The sequence below is a fragment of the Ostrea edulis genome, chromosome 7 (assembly GCF_947568905.1).
Source record: "Ostrea edulis chromosome 7, xbOstEdul1.1, whole genome shotgun sequence".
NCBI lineage: Eukaryota > Metazoa > Mollusca > Bivalvia > Ostreida > Ostreidae > Ostrea > Ostrea edulis.
In genome coordinates this window covers 31,454,612-31,476,021 of record NC_079170.1, presented here as the reverse complement: position 1 = coordinate 31,476,021, position 21,410 = coordinate 31,454,612, and the positions used below count along the sequence as shown (strand labels likewise).

General features: G+C 34.0%; 1 protein-coding gene and 1 long non-coding RNA gene across 2 annotated transcripts in view; one reads left to right on the top strand and one right to left on the bottom strand.

Annotated features, from left to right (window-relative positions):
* Positions 1 to 21,410, bottom strand: part of LOC125653454 (protein polybromo-1-like) — a 78,892-nt gene that overhangs the window by 21,561 nt on the left and 35,921 nt on the right. The window contains 8 exon segments of the mRNA XM_048882919.2: positions 12,297 to 12,368; positions 14,113 to 14,210; positions 17,333 to 17,505; positions 17,809 to 17,881; positions 18,419 to 18,503; positions 19,348 to 19,494; positions 20,191 to 20,265; positions 21,134 to 21,235. Coding sequence (XP_048738876.1) covers positions 12,297 to 12,368; positions 14,113 to 14,210; positions 17,333 to 17,505; positions 17,809 to 17,881; positions 18,419 to 18,503; positions 19,348 to 19,494; positions 20,191 to 20,265; positions 21,134 to 21,235 — 825 coding nt within the window.
* Positions 3,628 to 5,788, top strand: LOC125653475 (uncharacterized). The gene is made up of 4 exons (XR_008796840.1): positions 3,628 to 3,819; positions 4,489 to 4,650; positions 4,874 to 4,974; positions 5,715 to 5,788. It is a non-coding gene; the product is annotated as an uncharacterized LOC125653475 (long non-coding RNA).

Sequence of the window (21,410 nt, the reverse complement as noted above, 5' to 3'; positions counted from 1 at the left end):
ATAGGTGTGTGATTGTCAATGATAGAGTTGTAAGTATCAAATTGTTCGTAACTTGCAGATCAATCGATGAGGCAATAATCTTTGAATTCAGTGATGTTTATTTCTTTGCACTTTCTAAAGGACACAGTCTTGCGCGTTAGTTGTGATTTAAACATCTGCAAAAAAGCCAAGCCGGAACAGCCAAATAGTTGATTGATTGTATATTGTTTAACGTCCCTCTCGAGAATTTTTTATTCATATGGAGACATCACCATTGTCAGTGAAAGGCTTCAAAATTTAGGCCTATGCTTGGCACTTATGGCCTTTGAGCAGGGAGGGATCATTATCGTGCCACACCTGCTGTGACAGGGGGCCTTCAGTTGGTTTTTGCGGTCTCATCTGAAGAACTGCCCCATTTAATCACCTCGTAAGACAAGCAAGGGGTACCGAGGACCTATTCTATCCCGTTCCCCACAGGAATGGTTCCCAGCATGATTTTTTCTGTTAATTTGTAGAGTACTGGAACAATGACTGATGGGATACGTCCAGCGTATGGCAACGGAAAAAAGTACCACCACATACACTTTGTAAAAGACCCAAGATCATTAAGTAGTGTCATAAAATTGTAATGTTCTCCTACACAGAGAAAGAGTTGTCATACACCCGTACATAGTATTGCGTGATTGCAACAGCAACTACAAAACTCACACGGTTAACTCTCTTTCTAACTGGCTTTTCAGATATGAATGCAGCCTTGTGCAATGGCAGCATTGGCATGTTAAAAAGCTCTCACTGCTAGTCACATATATCCATAATTAGCTTTTTCAGTGGATGTAAGTTGTTCACAGACTTGTGTACGAAAGATACAAGTTTCACAGTTTTATTTTGACTGCATTGGGGTGTTAAAAAATTATTACCATTAGGAGGTTTTATGTTATCCATTTTTTTAAGGGTTTTTTTTGTGTGCACATACCAAAACTTTCTCACTTACAGGTGCGAGGGGATTCGAACTCACACCGACAGAGGTGAGAGGCCGTGTGATTTTGAGCGCGATGCTCTAACCACTCAGCCTCGGAAGCCCCTATTCACAGTGGATAATTGGATAAATGTCACAAATTTATCCATCTAATCACTTCATTCTTACCACAAGTTACCCATCTAATCACTGCATGCTTGTCACAAGTTACTCATCTAATCACTGCATCATTGTCACAAGTTACCCATCTAATCAATACAATCTTATTTCCCTATCATCTCTGCTTTCCGTCTACTACGACATTATCCTTTCCACAGACACAGCGTAAAAATACCTAATGGCCAGAAACATTGTGACCCCCGTGTTGGGTCCCAGGAGAGGATATCATAACATATTTGGAATGAATCATAATAAGAAGTTACCTTCTATTGGTTTTTAATATTATAAAGGTCTGTCTTTATTCTATCTAGTTTTATAGATCTTCAAATATGTGACAAGCATAGGAGTTTTATGAATGCCTTTTTCTGGTTTCCCATGCCCTTCAAAATTGGACTGATATGTTTAAAATGGGTACGCACACAGTCTAGGCGTCAATAGAAAGAGAAAGCTCAATAGTAGGTGACAAAAGAAAGGATGGAAGAAAGGTGAAAAAATTACACCCCCTAAATGAAAAAAGTCTTTTATGCATACTTCTTGTCAGAGTGACCCCAGTGTCGTGACCTTTAGGCACTAGAGGATTGAACCCCCTTGCTCATTTTGTAGAATGTTAAACATATTTTTTCTTAATGCAGAGTGTGATACAGTGTTTCATATTTCTACAATTTTTTTTCTATCCCTCACCCCTTTAGAGAAACATTCTTCAAAATCTCTGGCCATCAAAAGGATCCTAGATCAACAGCAGGACAATGCACAGCTTTCCTATAGACAACCTATCTTTGTATAATTTACCAAACACACTGACAGCTGATCTCAACAGCTCTAGAGAAAACCAAATATTAAGACATGCAAACTCGAACTACACAAATCAACCAGTGAGTGCTAAAATCTTATCTTTATAAAACACATTTCTGAGGGTTAACACCTCTTACATGCAATTCTGAATTCTGCAAAACAACAGAATCTTAAGTACTGAAATCTCCAAACACTACAGACAGTAGAAATTTCTAACACTATGCAGTCAGAGAATTTTAACTTTTTAAACGGCATAGACAATAGGTCTATGTCTTTTTGATGTGGCATAGACCATTGGCATTTGGCATAGGCCTGACCAAAATTTGACGACAAAAATAACACATATATCGAGAGAAAAATAGTTATACAAAAGAGTTTTTTTTTTATTCAACTTCATACTCCATTTCCAATTCTACATTTAATCTATTGATATTGTCCTCATTTTCTTTTTTATTTGGCTCATTATAATCATAATTACTGTCCAGAAAATACTTTAACTGCGGATTCATATACATGCCGTCCCTTACAGAAATGAGATGTACCTGAAAGGTACCCAAAATGTATTTGTAAGGTACCCGAAGCAACTTTTTCCCTGAAAAGGATACCCAAAAAGTACCCGCAAAAAACTTAGCCATTTTTCGACAGTACCCGGAACGTACCCGACTATTGTAAAAAGTACCCAAAATGTACCCAGATTAAAAATTGAAAAGTTAAAATGTACCTGAAATGTACCCAACAGAAAAATATAAATGTTCAAATGTACCCGAATTGTACCCAGGGTATCAATTAAAGAAGTTAAAATGTATTCGATATGTACCCACTTTAAAGTTACTACGTTGAAATGTACCCAACAAAAAATATTAATGTTGAAATGTTTACCAGAAATGTACCCTGGGTAAATTAAAAAGTTAAATTGTACCCGTAATGTACCAACTTTAAATGTGACTATTGAAAATGTACCCGAAATGTACCCATTTAAATAAACCTTGTAATTTCACAACAGATACAAATAATATGAAAATAAACATTAAACAATTTCACAACTGATTTTGAAATAAGAAAGCTTTTATAGTCAATTGTACCAGCATTATGTACCCAACTTCAATCTGGCATGTTTTTTTTTATTGATGTATGTATGTTGTAGACATTTTTTCTTTAAAAAAAAAATATATATATATATGAAATAGTGCAAATCCTGTTGATGTTAATGAATTTTAATTTATCTATAAAAAGGTTTTTTTTGTTCTGCCATTAAGGTAGCTATAGTATTAAAGAAAATCTGAAGGATTACATGAAGGGATCCATCCCTAAACCTCTAAATGGAAAGCTATTTTCCATTTTTAAAAACATAACAATCAAAAATAAATAATTGTAGAGACCTAGTAGTAAGATACTCTTTTGAACTTCATAATGCTACATGATTGTTAGTCTGCAGCAATTTCATTAGAAAAAATTATATATATATATACATATTTATATATATTCGTAAACAATTCGTATATATCATAATACATACATATATAGATCTATCTGTATTTGATTTTTTTTGGGGGGGGGGGGGGGTTAATATTGATATACACTGTATGTCAAAAGATGTCCCTGCAGAAGGAAATTATTGAAGATCATCATATTATTTTTATAAACTAGTTAACTTATTAATTAATTAACCAATCAATTCAGAGTGGGTCTTCACAGTACTTGGCTCTTAACAACCGTAAATTGAGATCGGGTTCCTGATAAAAAGCATCGGGTGTGCACTCCGAGTTCCGCGCTTAGTAAGCATGCAGACCATGCAGATGCCATTTTTATGATGTTGTGACATACCGTAAACTTTATGAACAGACAAAGAATAGCCTTCAACAGGGACCCGAGGGAGTTCGTGGTGTTATCCTGAAGAGACTCACAACCATTAAGTAAGTGATTTACACACTAGTGTATTTTGTAGATTCTTTGACTTCATGCCAGTCATGATCACTGATAATCCGAAATTCCTCCGATTCTTATCCCTTTCACATTTGTGTCTGATGATCTTCACTGCACATAACATATAGAGAAAGCAAGGGTAACAGTCAGAGGTATCTTGAATTATGTAACTCATGTGTCTTTTGTAAAGTAGGACAATGGAATTCGCTAACTAGTCTAAATGCGTCTATTGTCGGACACTTGGACGATTTTCATTTTCTACCCGGCACTTGATAACCCGCGATTTGCATCAACTAGATATATACTCGCTAGACACAGCAATGCTATTTCATTTGTAACACCTCATAGTTTAACCACTCTTATTATGTACAAAGCAGGTCAAACTGAAATAACTTAAGTAACGTCGGCATTATGTTAAAATCAGCTCGATCCGCTTCTTTATTTTTATGTTGTCGCAATACGAGGAGCGGATCGAGGAGCTGGTTTTAATCAGATTGGTCGGAAGGAACAGTAAGAGTTATCAATTGACAAGTAAAAATTTAATTTGATAGCACAAGTGACCAGTGATTAGAAATATTTATTTATTGTCCTGTAATTTGGTTATTGGAAGCTAGGTCTTTGGTATCCTTTGATTATTTACAATTTCATTTCTCTTTCAGAATATAATTCATGATGGATACAGAATTTATATGGTGTGACCACTGACCAGACTGGTTTTAATATGCCATTCTGAGAATTACACTATGCAGACCTGGATCAATGTTTATATAGTTCCAAAATGAGTTTACTCTGAATGACACTTCAGTTCATGCACATTTTAGGTAAGTCCAATGAGACTACTAGGCCTATATGTATAGTGGATGGGAAGTCCATGACCCTGATATGTCTTAAATTTGTCTGACAGCAAGTCAAATTGGGATGACTAATTCCACTATCAGTTTCAAATCACTGATTTAATTTGAACAGATCATACAAACTGTTTCTATTAATTTTAAATAGATATATAACATGCCCACAAAATAATTGCATTATTATTTTTTTTAGAATGTACGTCATCAATGTTCTCCCAAAGGAAAGTGAGCAAAAACTTATCCAGATCGAGAGAATCAACAGCACATTTTTGTGAAACTTTTTAAAATGCACAGGTAATATTGCTGTTAAAATATTTTGTATCCTATGATCTGTAATAAAATATAAGTGGCATATTGATATAACTTTAACTTAGTTATAACTTTTCAACTAAAATGGGTAGGGATTTTATATTTGCCATTTTTATTCTTTGTGACAAGAAAATATTTTTTAATATATATACAAACTGTATATATAAGTACCTCATTAATGACCTTTTGACCTACTAAGGCTTTCTGATGGTACCAAATTTGATCTTCTGACCTTGACATGAATTTTGACCTACTTGTCTTGAAAACCGTTAAGTTTGAGGGCATCCATGGTTCACATTCATGTCTTGTTGCTGTTCAGACTATGAAAAGATGTTGCTGTTAAGAATGATTATCTAGCACAACCATTTAATGCAAAGTTAGATAAGTTAAAATATTTTCATTGCAATCTTGGTATTGTATTGCATGTGTTAATCATTTATGATGAAAATGTTTTTTTTAAATTTCTTTCATTTATGCACTTATTTACATGTATTTGTTAGATTTTAATCGAAGTAATAATAAAGGAACAATATCCAAGAAAATATAATATATAAGTATATTTAATTTAGAAAGTTAAAAGAGACGAAACGGGTGTAAAATAAAGATAATTTAAAGCGTCAAGTGAACTGAATTAAAGACAAAGAAAAGTGCAGTAAACTACATTCGTATTGTGATTTGGTTTTATTATATTTCATTAAATGGGGTTTTTTTTTTTTTATTTGCAGGAGAAATAGGATTACGAAGAAGAGAAGCTTTGTCATAATTTTTTATAGATGAATTAAATGCAATTTCTCATATATTAAGATTCTTCATTTTTTCAGGACACATGGTTGGTAATATTCATGAAAACTAGTAGAACTCCAGTACATTTGAAGTGTTAGTCAAGCATACTTTAGGAGAGGCAAGCAAAGTCTGGAAAATGCCATAAATGGTACCCGAAAAATGTCTAAAATGGCACCCAGAGTGTACTTAAAATGGTACTTATGCTGTACCCGGAATGTACCCAAAACGTACCTAAAATGGCACCGGGTTTGTACCTAAAATTGTACCCGTAAAGTACCTAAAATGTACCCAGTTTGTACCTAAAAACTGTCTAAATTGGTAACCGGATTTTACCAATAATGTACCTAAATAGTACCTAAAATAGTAGCAGAATTGTACCTAAAATGTACCAGAAAAGTTTCTGAAATGGTACCTGGATTGTACCTGAAAAGTACCTAAAATGTACCTGGGTTGTATCAATAATGTACCTGAAAATGTATCAAAGAAATGTACCCAAAAGGTACCCCAAAATGGGAACAACAATGTTGACAAAATAGTACCTAAAAGGTACCCCAAAAATTAAAACCTTAAAAAGTTGTACAGGAAAGAAAATGTACCCGAAAAAGTACCCGCCTATTTATATTTTTAATTTTAATATTTTTAAATATTTTTAAAGTCCGGTTCCAAAAAGGGTAGACTTTTAGGTACCCTTTAGATACATTCTGGGTACCTTTTGGGTACTTTCTGGGTACTTTTTAGTGTACCCGAAGTGTACCCAAAGTGTGTACCCAAAAATATTGTACCCAGAAGGTACCCTAAAAATTGATACTTGGAAAGTTGGAAGTAATAAGGTACCCCGGAAAATTTTAACTTAGACAGCTAGTTGCATGGGAAAGAACAATGTACCCGAAAAAGTACCCGTCTGCAGCTAGAAATATTTTCAAAGTCCGGTTCCAAAAAGGGTATACTTTTAGGTACACTTTAGGTACATTCCAGGTACCTTTTGGGTACACTCCGGGTACTTTTAGGTGTACCTAAAGTGTACCCGTAAAGTACCCAAATTGTACCTGTAATGTATCCAAAAGTGTACCCAACAAAGGTACCTAAAATGTACCTTTTTTCTGTAAGGGGTTTGTTTGACCTTCACCTCAAAATTATTTTTTCTAAGTCGAATGTATATTACTTTGTTTTGACTTCTTGCAATACTTGAATATTTGGGAAATAAAGAAAAAATAGAATAACTCTAGTTATATTGTTGAGGAAAATTTTAGTTAAAAAATCTATCCCAATAAAATTCATCAATGCTGATAAGAAAAAAAAACATCGACAATTAAAGACATATGAATCGTATGTTGAACAATTTGTCTAGAGCACTAGTCATAATCTTCAAATTGCTTAGACGCTTAAGTCGTTATACTCTAAAATTAACAACGGGAAATCCAGGTCACAAAATTAGATTTTGACGATTGTAACACATTCCACTTTAACTTGATCAATTCCATTTGATCAAAACCCTTGTATGGTTGTTAAGAAGCTAATTTTAACAACTGTTTGTTAAGAAAACTCAAAATATTACAAGGAACACAGCATCTTTGTCCAGAAAGGTCTTAACAATTGATTGTTAAGAAAAGAACTCCATTTGCACAACCTAGTATTTCTTTAACAACTGTTTGTTAAGAGACATGTCTGTCTTAACAAATATTTGTTAAGGGACATATCCTAACAACTGTTTGTTAAGGGACATGTCTTAACAACTGTTTGTTAAGGGACAAGTCTTAACAACTGTTTGTTAAGGGACATGTCTTAACAACTGTTTGTTAAGGGACATGTTTTAACAACTGTTTGTTAAGGGACATGTTTTAACAACTGTTTGTTAAGGGACATGTTTTAACAACTGTTTGTTAAGGGACATGTCTTAACAACTGTTTGTTAAGGGACATGTTTTAACAACTGTTTGTTAAGGGACATGTTTTAACAACTGTTTGTTAAGGGACATGTCTGTCTTAACAAATATTTCTTAAGGAACATATCCTAACAACTGTTTGTTAAGGGACATGTTTTGAACAAACGGTTAGGTACAGTCATCTGACAACTCTTGTTTATATGTACATATTAAGCATGTTAAAGGTGTCAGGGACTGACACTAATTTTAATACCAACCTGTCCCTTCGGACAAGTTAACATGAAATTTAGGTTGTCCGAATGGAAAATGTACTTGTCCGAAACTTGTCGCTTTTCACGATCTTTTACCCCACTAAAATACTTTGCCAACGATAATTGTTGGGCCATGTCTGCTGTCAGACGGTCTTCAACTTATAAACTAATAAAGATTATGATGTAGAAATGATGCCCGATCTGAATGACACTCATTTCTGGCATCAAGCTGACATGTCATTTCTTACGTCGTAATATGTTTTATTTAAGACTATAATGGATCAAATAATCAGAGAATATTCCCCTTAAATTCTTTTTAATAAATTATTATTTGATAACCTATTGATAATTTTTCATTTTGGACATGTTTTTCGTAAAAATTATTGAATTTTAACTTCGGAAAAAGTGTTCTATATCTGTTTGTTCACTTCCAAGAATCACGCGACAATAGAGACATCTGATTGGCGCGATTAAAATACACCGTTAAGCTGATTGGTCAATATTAATGAACAATCTAAATTTAGATCAGGGAAAACCAGAAAAACGCCATATTGATTATCAGATTATTTCTATCGACGAGATGTACTTCAAAAACTTTAAGGACTCTTTTCACGTAGAATTTATTAAAATTTCACGGATACCCTTCATTTATTTTTGGTTGTCCCATCGGACAGGTAAACTACAGAACTTAGTTGTCCGACCACCGTTTTAAGTTGTCCCGGACAATCGGACAGCCGTTAGTGTCAGTCCCTGGGTGTCAGAGTTAGAAAAAATAGATCTTCAAAAGAAATAGGACACATATCTTGCAGTATTTTGCACATGGAAATATATAAGATGTTTGAATGTTGTGGTGTCAATTAGTTCTGGGAAAACATGCACGAACTGTCATGCAATGTAAAGCACAGCTGGTAACATGATTGCAGGAACTATAACTTGAAACCTCCATGCTCTAATGTTGATTAATTGTTTTTATCATGGGTAATACATAATTACTGCAACCTGTAAGTAATATTCATGATGAATAAGATCGATGTATTGATAAGCATTAAATTTTCAGCTATCAGTCTATTCTCAGTACCTCGGTGAAGAAAAGAGATTTATAATTAGTCCGATACTGGGGATATGTGCATGTAGGCTGGTCTAACTTGCAGATCATTGTACCTTATTAGAATTAATGACATTTGTAGAATTAAAGTTTTCAATTTGAAAATATTGTTCTACATATCCTCCACTTTTCATCCATATCACCAATTTCTCTGGTGACACGTAGCATACCTCCTTTAGTCCCAATCAATTTATAAGCATCAGATTAAACTGTTTTGTTTTCACTGTTAACTTGGTAGAGGGAACAATAATTAGAATTAGTTTAGAATATCATATATAGAATACGTTAAGTTTTACATTTTAAAAGATAAATTTAACACTCATGAAACTTACTTTATATAAACCTGAATCAATGAAAGGAGTCTCCAGGAGAATTAAGGAAATGATTTTGACAAAAGTAAGGATTTTGATTTAATTTGACAAGTACACTGTGTGTATGTTGAAATATAAACATGCTCTATAAATTCATTCAGCATTTTAATTTTATGTGTCTTAAAACCCCTATATATCTGAATATTTTGTATATTGAATTACATTCTGTACTTATGATTTGGGACCTGACATATTTGCATTATGTCAAAAATATGCATCTGAATACATATTGTTTAATATCAACAATAAGACAAAATCTATGTTCAATGATTCGTCATGCTGATGATTCATTTCTCAACCTATTCCCAAAAACATTCTAAATGACTTGTGACATTACATTATATTATAACAAACAGTTGTTAAGATATGTCCCTTAACAAACAGTTGTTAAAACATGTCCCTTAACAAACAGTTGTTAAGATATGTCCCTTAACAAACAGTTGTTAAAGACATGTCCCTTAACAAACAGTTGTTAAGATATGTCCCTTAACAAACAGTTGTTAAAACATGTCCCTTAACAAACAGTTGTTAAAACATGCCCCTTAACAAACAGTTGTTAAAGACATGTCCCTTAACAAACAGTTGTTAAGACTTGTCTCTTAACAAACAGTTGTTAAAAAGGTTGTGCAAATGGAGTTCTTTTCTTAACAATCAATTGTTAAGACCTTTCTGGACAAAGATGCTGTGTTCATTGTAACATTTTGAGTTTTCTTAACAAACAGTTGTTAAAATTAGCTTCTTAACAACCATACAAGGGTTTTGATCAAATGGAATTGATCAAGTTAAAGTGGAATGTGTTTTGTATGGAAAATATTTATTTTAAGTGCATTATCACACACGTATCATAATTATTCCTTTGTTTCTTAGAATTTGGCATAGACAATTCGGGATATCTTATTTGCACATGGCATAGTCCGACCTCATTTGGCATAGCTACAGTCTATCGGTTTACCGTTAAATTCTCAGACTGCTATGTAAACCTAATTCAGAATTCTAGAAATCTCTAACACTAGGCAGAAACCTGACTCTAATTTCTAAGAAAATAACAAAATTCCAAGTGCAAATGTATCCAATGTTATGCAGCTAAATACTAATTTTGAAGTTTTTTAACTTGACACAAACTATATATCTTAAATAAAACAAAAAAAAATATTATCTTAAATAAAACAATACAAAATTCTGTATTACTACACATAACCTAATTCTGATCTCTAGAAATAGAGATAACTTAAAATTATGTTCACTAGTAAAGGAAATTCAGTTAACTCATGAAATATACATGTAGGTAAAGTAATTGATCTCTTGAAATTAACACAATTTCTAACATCTAAACAGATCATGAGAACCGAAATCTGTCATTCTAAATACCCCCCACACTTCTGAGCACTACATAACTTTGTGCATGCAAAGATTTCCGAGTTCATTCTCTGACATTTTGTGATGTAACTGGTTTCAAACATTATTTGTGATGGTTTCAGACATAATTTGTGATGTAGTTGGTTTAGGACATTATTTGTGATGTGGTTGATTTCGGACATTACAGTATAATATCTCTATCTCGAAGTCCAAGGGACTTCGAAAAAACTTCCAGATATCCGGGGGTTCGAGATATCCAAAACTGATCTTGAATATTTTTTTTGAAGGAGGATATTGGATGCATAGTATGGGATTTGCATTATAAACAACAACCTCGTTTCCATTTGTTATTATAATAGTTTAATGCAAGTTGATAAATTAATATTGTGGAATTTCAAAGACAAACATTTCGTTTTTTTTTTATATCTATAAAAAATTGAATTCACAATGTGTTTTAAAATTAAGATGATTGTGCACTTGACTGATGTTCAGGCTCGACTGGGATGTAGCTATTATGTTGTAGTGAAAGAACTTATCACGTAAGAAACAAAAAAGACGGATTTTTAAAAAGAACTTTTGAATGTTTATTAAATACAATATCCTATTAAGTACAACTAATACACATGCTATTTTATACAATACTACAAAGATACAAAAAATTCAGACGTTTGAAATGTTCTACAATGTTTTATGCAATGAACTTTTCTGACAGCGTCTAGATCTTAGTCCCCGAAGAATAGCGTAATGGAGGTCTTGAGACATGTTGTCAAATGCTGAAAATTTCATGGGTCTCTATCTATATGCTACAGTGATCTCCAAATTGTTTGATTTCAGTTCACTTTGAAGATTTTCATGTTTTCTCTGTTCTAGTTTTAGTGATGAAGCGTGTATTATTAAATGCGTTCTCGTTATTATGGGCATTACTTTTTTTCAAGCGCACTTTGACAATTTTGTGCGTTTATCTAACCACGTTAATGATATAGCATATATCATCCAAATGTTAAAACGTCCCTGGAATCGGGCGTATTAGGTAATAATTGGCGGTGGACTTAATCCGTAATTTTGGGAAGGTTCACTAATTACCCAAGCTGTTGAGCCAATTATTGCGACCTGGGTCTACTCGGAAAAGGCGAGCATGGATTAGCAGTCGATTTGTGTAGCCATAGGCATGAATGTGTGACTTAACAACACCATATATGGTAAGCAGAGCGGAAAATTGACTGCACTTCGAGATAAACCAGGTGAATTTAGGGCATTGGACCTTGAAAATACTTCGACATAAGCGGGGTATTCAAGATTACCGTATTCGAAATATCCCGAGTTTTTAAAATCATTTGTATAGGGAACAAGGCTTGGACCAGCGATCGACTTCGACTCAAGCGGGGTATTCGAGATAAACCATATTTGAGATACAGATATTTTACTGTATTTGTAATGTAGTTGGTTTCAGACATAATTTGTGATGTAGTTGATTTCAGACATTATTTGTGATGTAGTTGATTTCAGACATTATTTGTGATGTAGTTGGTTTAGGAGTTCTAAACATTTCTGAATCTTACCTTTTGTGGAGTTATGGGTTTCTTGTAGAAGAAAACTTCGTCATCCGTTACAAGACCTGACAAGTTGTACTTCTGTGAAAAAAATAAAAATAAACGAGATTAACCTATGTACTTTTTTCAATTCACAAGAAAAGACAAGAATTTCATTATCAAGGTTTTCATTTCCCAAAAATTAAGAGAAAATATGAGACATTATGTAGTTTTTTCCATTTCACAGAAAAATATGACATTGCACTACTTAGGTTTTTCCAATTCAGAAAAGCACACAAGATTTATACGCTTTGTAGGCTTCTCCAAATTTCTTTGTATACCAAATTTTCAGATTGAAGTCGATGTGGAGTATAGGACAAAAGGCTTATTTTTAGCTATTTTCTGAGATAAATCGTAAGGCTATTACAAGGTCAACAGGGCATGGGTATTGTTGCAAGTGTAAATCATACTGGTATAAACCCAATAGATGTTTCAGAAAGCATTCTTATACTGTAGGTCATTCATTATGATGATAAAGTAAATGAAATAATCACTTTACCAATCCAACTTAAAGCATTGCGCATTCCGACTGTTTACTGTCATGTTGGTTTTTACATATTAGATATTTTCAGAAAGTCTCGTAATATCGATTGAAAGTAATTACATAGTGTCACGTTTTATTTGGTTTAAATATTTTGTATGTAATATATTAATGACCTTAATAATTATCCAAGTAAAATATCTAGAATAATAAAGTGTACCAGTCTTAGATTTCGAGCCCACTCGTTTCCAGAAACGCTTGTTTGATATCAGAGTTATCTTTCTTTCCCTTTGCTTTATTCTTATCAGTTGCCTTATGAAACATTTTGATTGTCGTAAAAAAGCGATTTTTTCATTTTCAGATGCAATTTTTTGAAACATAAGTATAGGTCAGTTTGGTATATTGCGGGAGGCTAGCAAGCGAGCGGAAAAAAAAAACGTATTGACCTCATCACCAAGAATTACAGTAGCTAATGCAACTGAAATAAGCGATTTATGGCTAAGCAGAAATAAATAAATTATCCTGATAAATATAATTGGTGTTTAAGATCGTTACAGTTAAACCTACTGCACCATCTTGCCCTCTGACCTCAAGAACATAACTAAGAATAGACTTAAAGGGACTGATTCATGATTTTTGGAAAAAAAATGATTTGCATTTTTGATGTTAAACATTAAAAATATAACTCATTTAATGTTGACAGCCAAAATTTTGACCTTCTGAATGCAAGAATAAAAGCAATATTTTAGCCTTAAATCTTTGTTATGTAAACAAAGACTCGAGTCTTTTTATGTAAACAAACAAACCAGTGAAATTTTAATTTTGTAATATAAAGCATCTTAATTTTGCATAGTCACAGATTTTAACTTTTAGATGACGCATTCTATCCAAAGAATGTTTGAGATGTGAAAGATATGATAGACTTAGATCGATATCCATTTCTTTTGAAAATTTCGTAAACAATAACATATCACAATCTTTGTTTACAAAACAAATAACAAACTCTATAAAATGAGCTTCTGTGATAATGTATAACCTTATTTTTTATGCGAAATCTTTTAAACACATTAGACAGTAGGTTTTGGTTATTAAAAGTGAAAAACAAAATTTGGGGGTAAATCGTGAATCAGTCCCTTTAAGTCAAAATTTTGATTAGTTATATCTTAAGATTTATTTAATACTGATGTTTAAAGAACCGCTGGTTTATATAAAAAATTAAATACAAACATATACTGAAAATTCCATTTGTTTATAAAAATTCTAGGTCTATTCTCAGATTTTGATCTTGTCCCCTGGCCACCTCACCTTGAGTCCCTTTCCAAGTCGTTTGACCGTCTTGTCCATTTCCTGTATCTTAGATTCACACAAGAACGTGTCTTCCTCTGAGATTTCTGTTACTCGACCTGCAAGAGATAGGTTAGAACATGTGGTTTAATGGAATAGGCGGAGACTGCAATCATCAGTTGTTGACAAACATTCATGTACATCACAACAGAACCCAGCACTTGAACAATATAGTGATAAAGAAACCTCGAGTAAGTCAAAGGTCTGTAATACTGAACAATATAGTGAGGCCAACGATAAAAATGGTTGAGTTTCCGCTAACGTTCCAGAAAAAAATAGGGTAGGTAGGTAGGAAATAAATTTTTTTTTTTCAAAGTATGCAAAAATATTGTAAACTCCAACAAGTGTAGCATAGGAAGAAGGAGAAAATCTTTGGCTGGACCGGGAATCGAACCCGGGACCCCTGCATTACTAGGCAGGTGCTCTAACCACTGAGCTATCCAGGCCGATATCCAGTCCGTATAGCCCTAATTACTACATTCCTCCCTCCTTAAGATCAATTATAATTTTATAATTGTCTTTCAATATCAACCCAGGTTCTTTTCGCCCGACAGGCCAACCTGCAGCATTAGGGGTGGTCAACGGCACCAAATGTAGTATGGGAAGGAGAAAATCTTTGGCTGGACCCCTGCATTACTAGTCAGGTGCTCTAACCACTAAGCTATCCAGGCCGATATCCACGGTCCGTATAGCGCTAATTACTGCACAAGTTAAATGTTCTATTGAATTTTATACTTTCAAAATAACATTTTGCTTAAATTGCATTGCAAGTAAACTTTCAATCATAACATTTCACTCGTTATTGGCTGAGGATTATTTCCACGTTTTATAAGAAACTATATTTTTCAATGAAACACATCTAGCATAAAACACAAAAGTTAACTCCTCTATGTCACTATGCTCTACAAGTACCAGATATATTGTTTCTACATTTAGATTGGTTGTCATAGGAATACTTCTATTGGATATGTTTGACAGGAAAATAATGTGATGGTTTTGAAAAAATATATTAAATCATCACCAAAATATCAACATCATTAACATATTTTAAGTTTATTAATACATTTCTGAATGTATTTTCACAATCTAAATGGAACAAGGGTAGGGAGACAGTCTGGGCAGATCCCACTTATCCTAATGGGATCCAACTCTCTTCCAGCTAAAACTTTTTACCGGACATAAATTTTTATTTTAAAACAATCTGCACATCTTTTTTTCCTCTCGGCTCTCACCAGCCATCAACAACTCGGATGCGCTCACTCGGTCACTGCTTTATTTGCGGCCTTTTTCATAGTGTTTTCAGTTAGAACTGCAGCAGAAACCAAGGATGTGCATACAAATTTGACAGACTGGACATTCATGTCTGTCACTCTGCATCATGACCTCCATATAAAACTAGGGTCCCCGTCTAATGCCCGTTGAAATGATAGCATAAGACAGTGCATGGCTATAAATAGCCACCGTCTAAAAACAACATAGGAGTTGGTAATTTTAACAAAAGAAAGTCTTCTATGAAAACATGACACTCGGCAGAGTCTCTCGACCGTCTGTTAACTTCAATTGTTAAATCATCGTTGCGTGAGCACGCATGGAGGTACTAGCCACTGGGTCAACCATCATCCATGCTGTTAGTTAGAAACATTATCAATGTTGTTTAAACGCTTGACACAATACCATGCAATTTTGTATATCATTAAAGTGTTTGAATGACTTCATCTCAATGTCTAACTAAACCGAAAACCAAGAACCGGGAATATATTTTTTCCGGGAAAATGACGATTTTTTTTTTAAATAACGAAAAAAAATTCTAGGGTCGGGGCTATAATTTAGGGTCGGTCGGGTTAGCGGAAACACAACACATTTTATCAGTGGCCTGATAGAGAAACCTCGAGTAAGTCAAAGGTCTGTAATACTGAACAATATAGTGATGAAGAAACCTCGAGTAAGTCAAAGGTCTGTAATACAGGGCAAGACACATCAACAGATTCAATGCTGCAGTATTCCTTGAGAGATACTGGGTGAGAATGAATTGTGAGATTTAAGATACTGTGATGAGAATGAGTTTGAGATTTAAGATACTGGGTGAGAATGAGTTTTGAGACCTGAGATACTGGGGTGAGAATGAATTTGAGATCTGAGATACTGGGTGATCATGAATTTGAGAGCTAAGATACTGGGTAAGCATGAGTTTGAGATCTGAGATACTGGGTGAGAATGAGTTTGAGATCTGAAGTACTGTGATAAGAATAATTTTGATATCTTCATAGGGTGAGATAACCTACAGAACAGGATTCGTAACACTGCCTAAGATGTCAGAGATACTGGGTGACAATCTATAGGACAGGATAAGACTACTTGTCTGAGATACTGGGTGACATAATTCACAGGATAGGATAAGACTACTTGGCACTACAGTTCTTTCTGAGATGTCTGAGATACTGAATCATACATCAATATCTAACGTAGAGGATAAGATTATTTCTTTAATACATGTACTCCTTTTGAAATGAAGCAAATAACTTCCTGGTTGCATATTGTTTAATATCCCGATCAAGACATTTTTACTGATAAGGAGATGTCACCATTGCCGGTGAAGGGCTGTAAAATTTAGGCCTATGCTCAGCGCTTACGGCCTTTGAGCAGGGAGAGATCTTTATCGTGCCACACCTGCTGTGACACGGGGCCTCAGTTTTTGTGGTCTTGTCTATAGAACCGGGCCATTAAGTCGCAACTTACAACAAGGAAGGAGTACTGAGGACCTATTCTAACCCTGATTTCCATAGGACCATAACATCCTGACCGAGATACGAGATACTTGGCGAGATATAATCAGAGTACAGGATCACACTACTTACTAATACAGTATTCCTTGACATGAAACAGAGCACAAACTCGAGATCTGAGTGAGATACTAATACAGTATTCCTTGAAATGAAACAGAGCACGAATTCGAGATCTGAGTGAGATACTAATACAGTATTCCTTGACATGAAACAGAGCACAAACTCGAGATCTGAGTGAGATACTAATACAGTATTCCTTGAAATGAAACAGAGCACGAATTCGAGATCTGATCGAGATACTAATACAGTATTCCTTGAGATAAAACACATAGTGTAGCATGTGTCCTAGATCTTAGCAAGATAATATATACACAAAATAACATGAAATTACTACTCACTAATGCAATATTCTTTGAGATGAAGCACACAGCACCGGCCTGAGATCTGAGATATTGGGTGGACTGTTTCCTGAGAACTAAGGAACAATTCGTGTCTGTAGAAAAGACGAGTCGGAGAGTGAGGGATGTCAGCAGGGCGAACGAAGGCTGTACCCGTGAAATAAGCATCGTTACTGAAATAAAACAATTTGAAAAACAATTAATACCCGTGAAATATAGCTGTCATAACTAAAAACAGAAATTATTCATCTGTGTCACTGTGTGATGTTGTAACCTGATTTCAACATCTCAATGAATCTTGACCTTAATGACACGACCTTGAATCAAGGATAGGACACATAATTGATTATGCAGTAAAAAGTTACAGAGTTGTGACATGGACATTTTCTCTGAAGGAGGAGATAGGGGTGTGTGATACTCTGTGAATAAGGTACATTATAAAGATTGGATGCTCTCTATAGTGAAACCTTACTTACTTGATAACAAATATCTTCTCAATCCTACTGATATCCAGGAGTTCTGATGTGTTCTTCAGGTACACACTGTCACCTAGTTAACATAAAATACAGGTGTTTTAATTAAACAAGCTAATGTCTAATTAACATACAATACAGGTGTTTTAATCAAACATGCCATTGTCTAATTAACATAAAATACAGGTGTTCTAATTACACACCGTCATGCAGTTAACATAAAATACAGATATTCTAATCAAAGAACCTGTGGTGTAATTAACAAATTAAAATACAGGTGTTCTAGTTAAACAACCTCTCACCTAATTAACATACAATACAGGATTCTAATTAAACAAACTGTCAGGTAATTAACACAAAATACAGGTTTCTAATTAAAACAAGCTGTCATATAGTTAACATAAAGTACAAGTGTTCTAACATAAAATACAGGTTTTCTAATTATCTGAATAATTGATTTAGGCATATTTACCTATTCAAATTATGAACACAACATACTGTACAAGTAGACTGTATAGTAATTCATGAAAATAAATGTCTTGACTACATATTGTAAACATTCCATAAAGCATGTGTAACTGTTGATAAGAAGTCAATAGATAAATAGCATTACCTATTTTGAATGTTCCATATGGTGTGCGTAGCTGTTCATAGTAACTGTAGCCATCCTCGGGATTGGAATTTTCTACAGGCACATCCTAGACAAATAATTTTTTTTTTAGAGTATCATCAGTCATTATAACATCAAATTGAATTAGAAACTCAGTCAGGACAGGTCCTACAGAGATCTTATTCTATAAATTACTGTACTTGTACTAATGACAGAATTAATTGATGTTTGTATATAAGTTTAAAAAATTGTGTGTGTGTGTACATGTATATGAAAGCTTTAAGACCTTAGAACTTAGTGGGTCTTTTGCAACCTTGACCTTTGACTTTATGACCTGTCTTCCTCTAACGATTAATTAATTCCCTTTGCATAAACATGTACCTCTGTATAAAGTATGAAAGCATGTTGTTGAACACTGGTCATAACATCAAATTACAACGAAAGTGATGACAGATAAACAGACAGGAAAATAGACTACAACGAATCTGTAGAATACAAAAGCTGTATGATGAATGATTTACCAAGATATTGTGTCACAATTAAAGTATTCTAGACTTGGACTGAAGGGCTACTGTGACCTTGAACTTTGACTTAGGGATCCAAAATCTATATGTGTTTCATTTAATAATTAACTTCCTTCATATAAAACATGAAAAGTCTATTTTGAAGACTTTTCAATTTGTCATGGTACAATCAAAGCAAAGGTCTGTGGTGTTCTTAACCTTTGACCTCATCACCCCAATTTCGGTACTTTTTCATATAAAACATGAAAATCATTGAAGATTTAACATCACAACAGTGATGATCATGGACAGACATTGCAATTCTTATTGCGATTCTATATTTTCAATGCAGGGCACTAATCATTTTTAATTAAACAATCTTTATCCAGGAGACTGGATCAGTGAAATCAAGCTTGCATGTTTACGTACGATTCGATCCTTATCCAGAATACTGATATCACCATCGTCCACTTCCTCTTCCTTCCTGCTAGCAAAGACCGAGGACACGCGCACCGGAACCAGGGGGATTTCCCTTGGAGTGTGGGGAACAGGTTCAGCAGCAGGAATCTGCCACACCTACAAATACACAGTACTTATAATTATACAGATATCAGTCAAAATCTGTCACACCTACAAATACACAGTACTTATAATGATACAGATATCAGTCAAAATCTGCCACACCTACAAATACACAGTACTTATAATGATACAGACATCAGTCAAAATCTGTCACACCTACAAATACACAGTACTTATAATGATACAGATATCAGTCAAAATCTGTCACACCTACAAATACACAGTACTTATAATGATACAGACATCAGTCAAAACAGTGTGTAGCGGGTGTGTTTGGTTAGTATGGATACCTGATTATCGTGGACTAGCGGGTGTGTTTGGTCAGTATGGATACCTGATTATCGTGGACTAGCGGGTGTGTTTGGTTAGTATGGATACCTGATTATCATGGACTAGCGGGTGTGTTTGGTTAGTATGGATACCTGATTATCGTGGACTAGTGGGTGTGTTTGGTCAGTATGGATACCTGATCCCGGTGGACTAGCGGGTGTATCTGGTCAGAATGGATACCTGATTATCATGGACTAGCGGGTGTGTTTGGTCAGTATGGGTACCTGATTATCACGGACTAGCGGGTGTGTTTGGTCAGTATGGATACCTGATTATCATGGACTAGCGGGTGTGTTTGGTCAGTATGGATACCTGAATGATTACTGTAGAGTACAGTGGTCAGTTTAATCGAATACTGACCTTTATTTTCTTGAATGACTTGTGCCGGTTGCTGTATCTCGATTCACACACGAAGACATCCTTATTATCAAACCCCTGTAAATAACAAAATTAAAGTAAGCATTAAATGTTCAAAACTACATAAAAATATATATACACTAAACAATAAGATAGATTTTTTTTCAAATTTCCTTTCTTATTTTTTTGTTTTTCAATATCATTATTTTGCCATCATAAAAAATCTTTGAGATAATGATCTCCAGTCAGAAATTATCTATTGAAATCCACAACTGTAATACCATGAATATAGATGAATTTTGTTTGTTTTAATGTAGCAACTTTGAAATTGATTTAAAATAACTATCTAAACACTTTTAGCTCAGGTAAAGGTCAAATTGTGAGAATTTGTTAAATGATTTCTCACAATATTAGTACCAATGCTTACACGTATTGACATTAATTACATTGTCAGATGAATCCATACAGAAGTCATTTCAATAATTCCAGATATATGTATAGTTACATGATTATATTAATTTCATAAAGACAGATGTTTACATGTATTGACATCAATTACACAGTCTGATAGATCCAAATAGTTAGGATTAAAATCTTCTAATATGTTAAAACATGTAATGGACAACAGTTACGATTTCCTATTTCATAAGTACATACATGTATGCACTAAAATCTTCATGTTTACATTTACTGTTCATACTGTGTAAATACATTTTAACTTTCACAAGCATTACACAGTTGTACATATTGAAGAGTATATTTAAATTCGTGGATCTATCAACACTGTGAATATAGTAAAATAAATGCTGCGAGACAATTCTCCTATACAGTAGTGACGCATATTATGAATTTCAGCATAGCATTCCCCTCACTTCAGGTTTAGACTTGAAGTATCTTCGTGTATTATGAATTTCAGCTATTTAACAGTATAAAACATTTCCCTCACCTCGGGTTTCGACTTGAAGTATTCTTTGACGTACATGACGTAACATTTTCCGATCACTTGCGTCAGCTGAATACTGGTGTAGAAATCACTCTTAAACACCTCCTGTAAATCCACAGAACATACACTATATAAAGTACAAATACATCTATTTACACAGAACATACACTATATACAGTACAAATACATCTATCTACACAGAACATACACTATATACAGTACAAATACATCTATTTACACAGAACATACACTATATACAGTACAAATACATCTATTTACA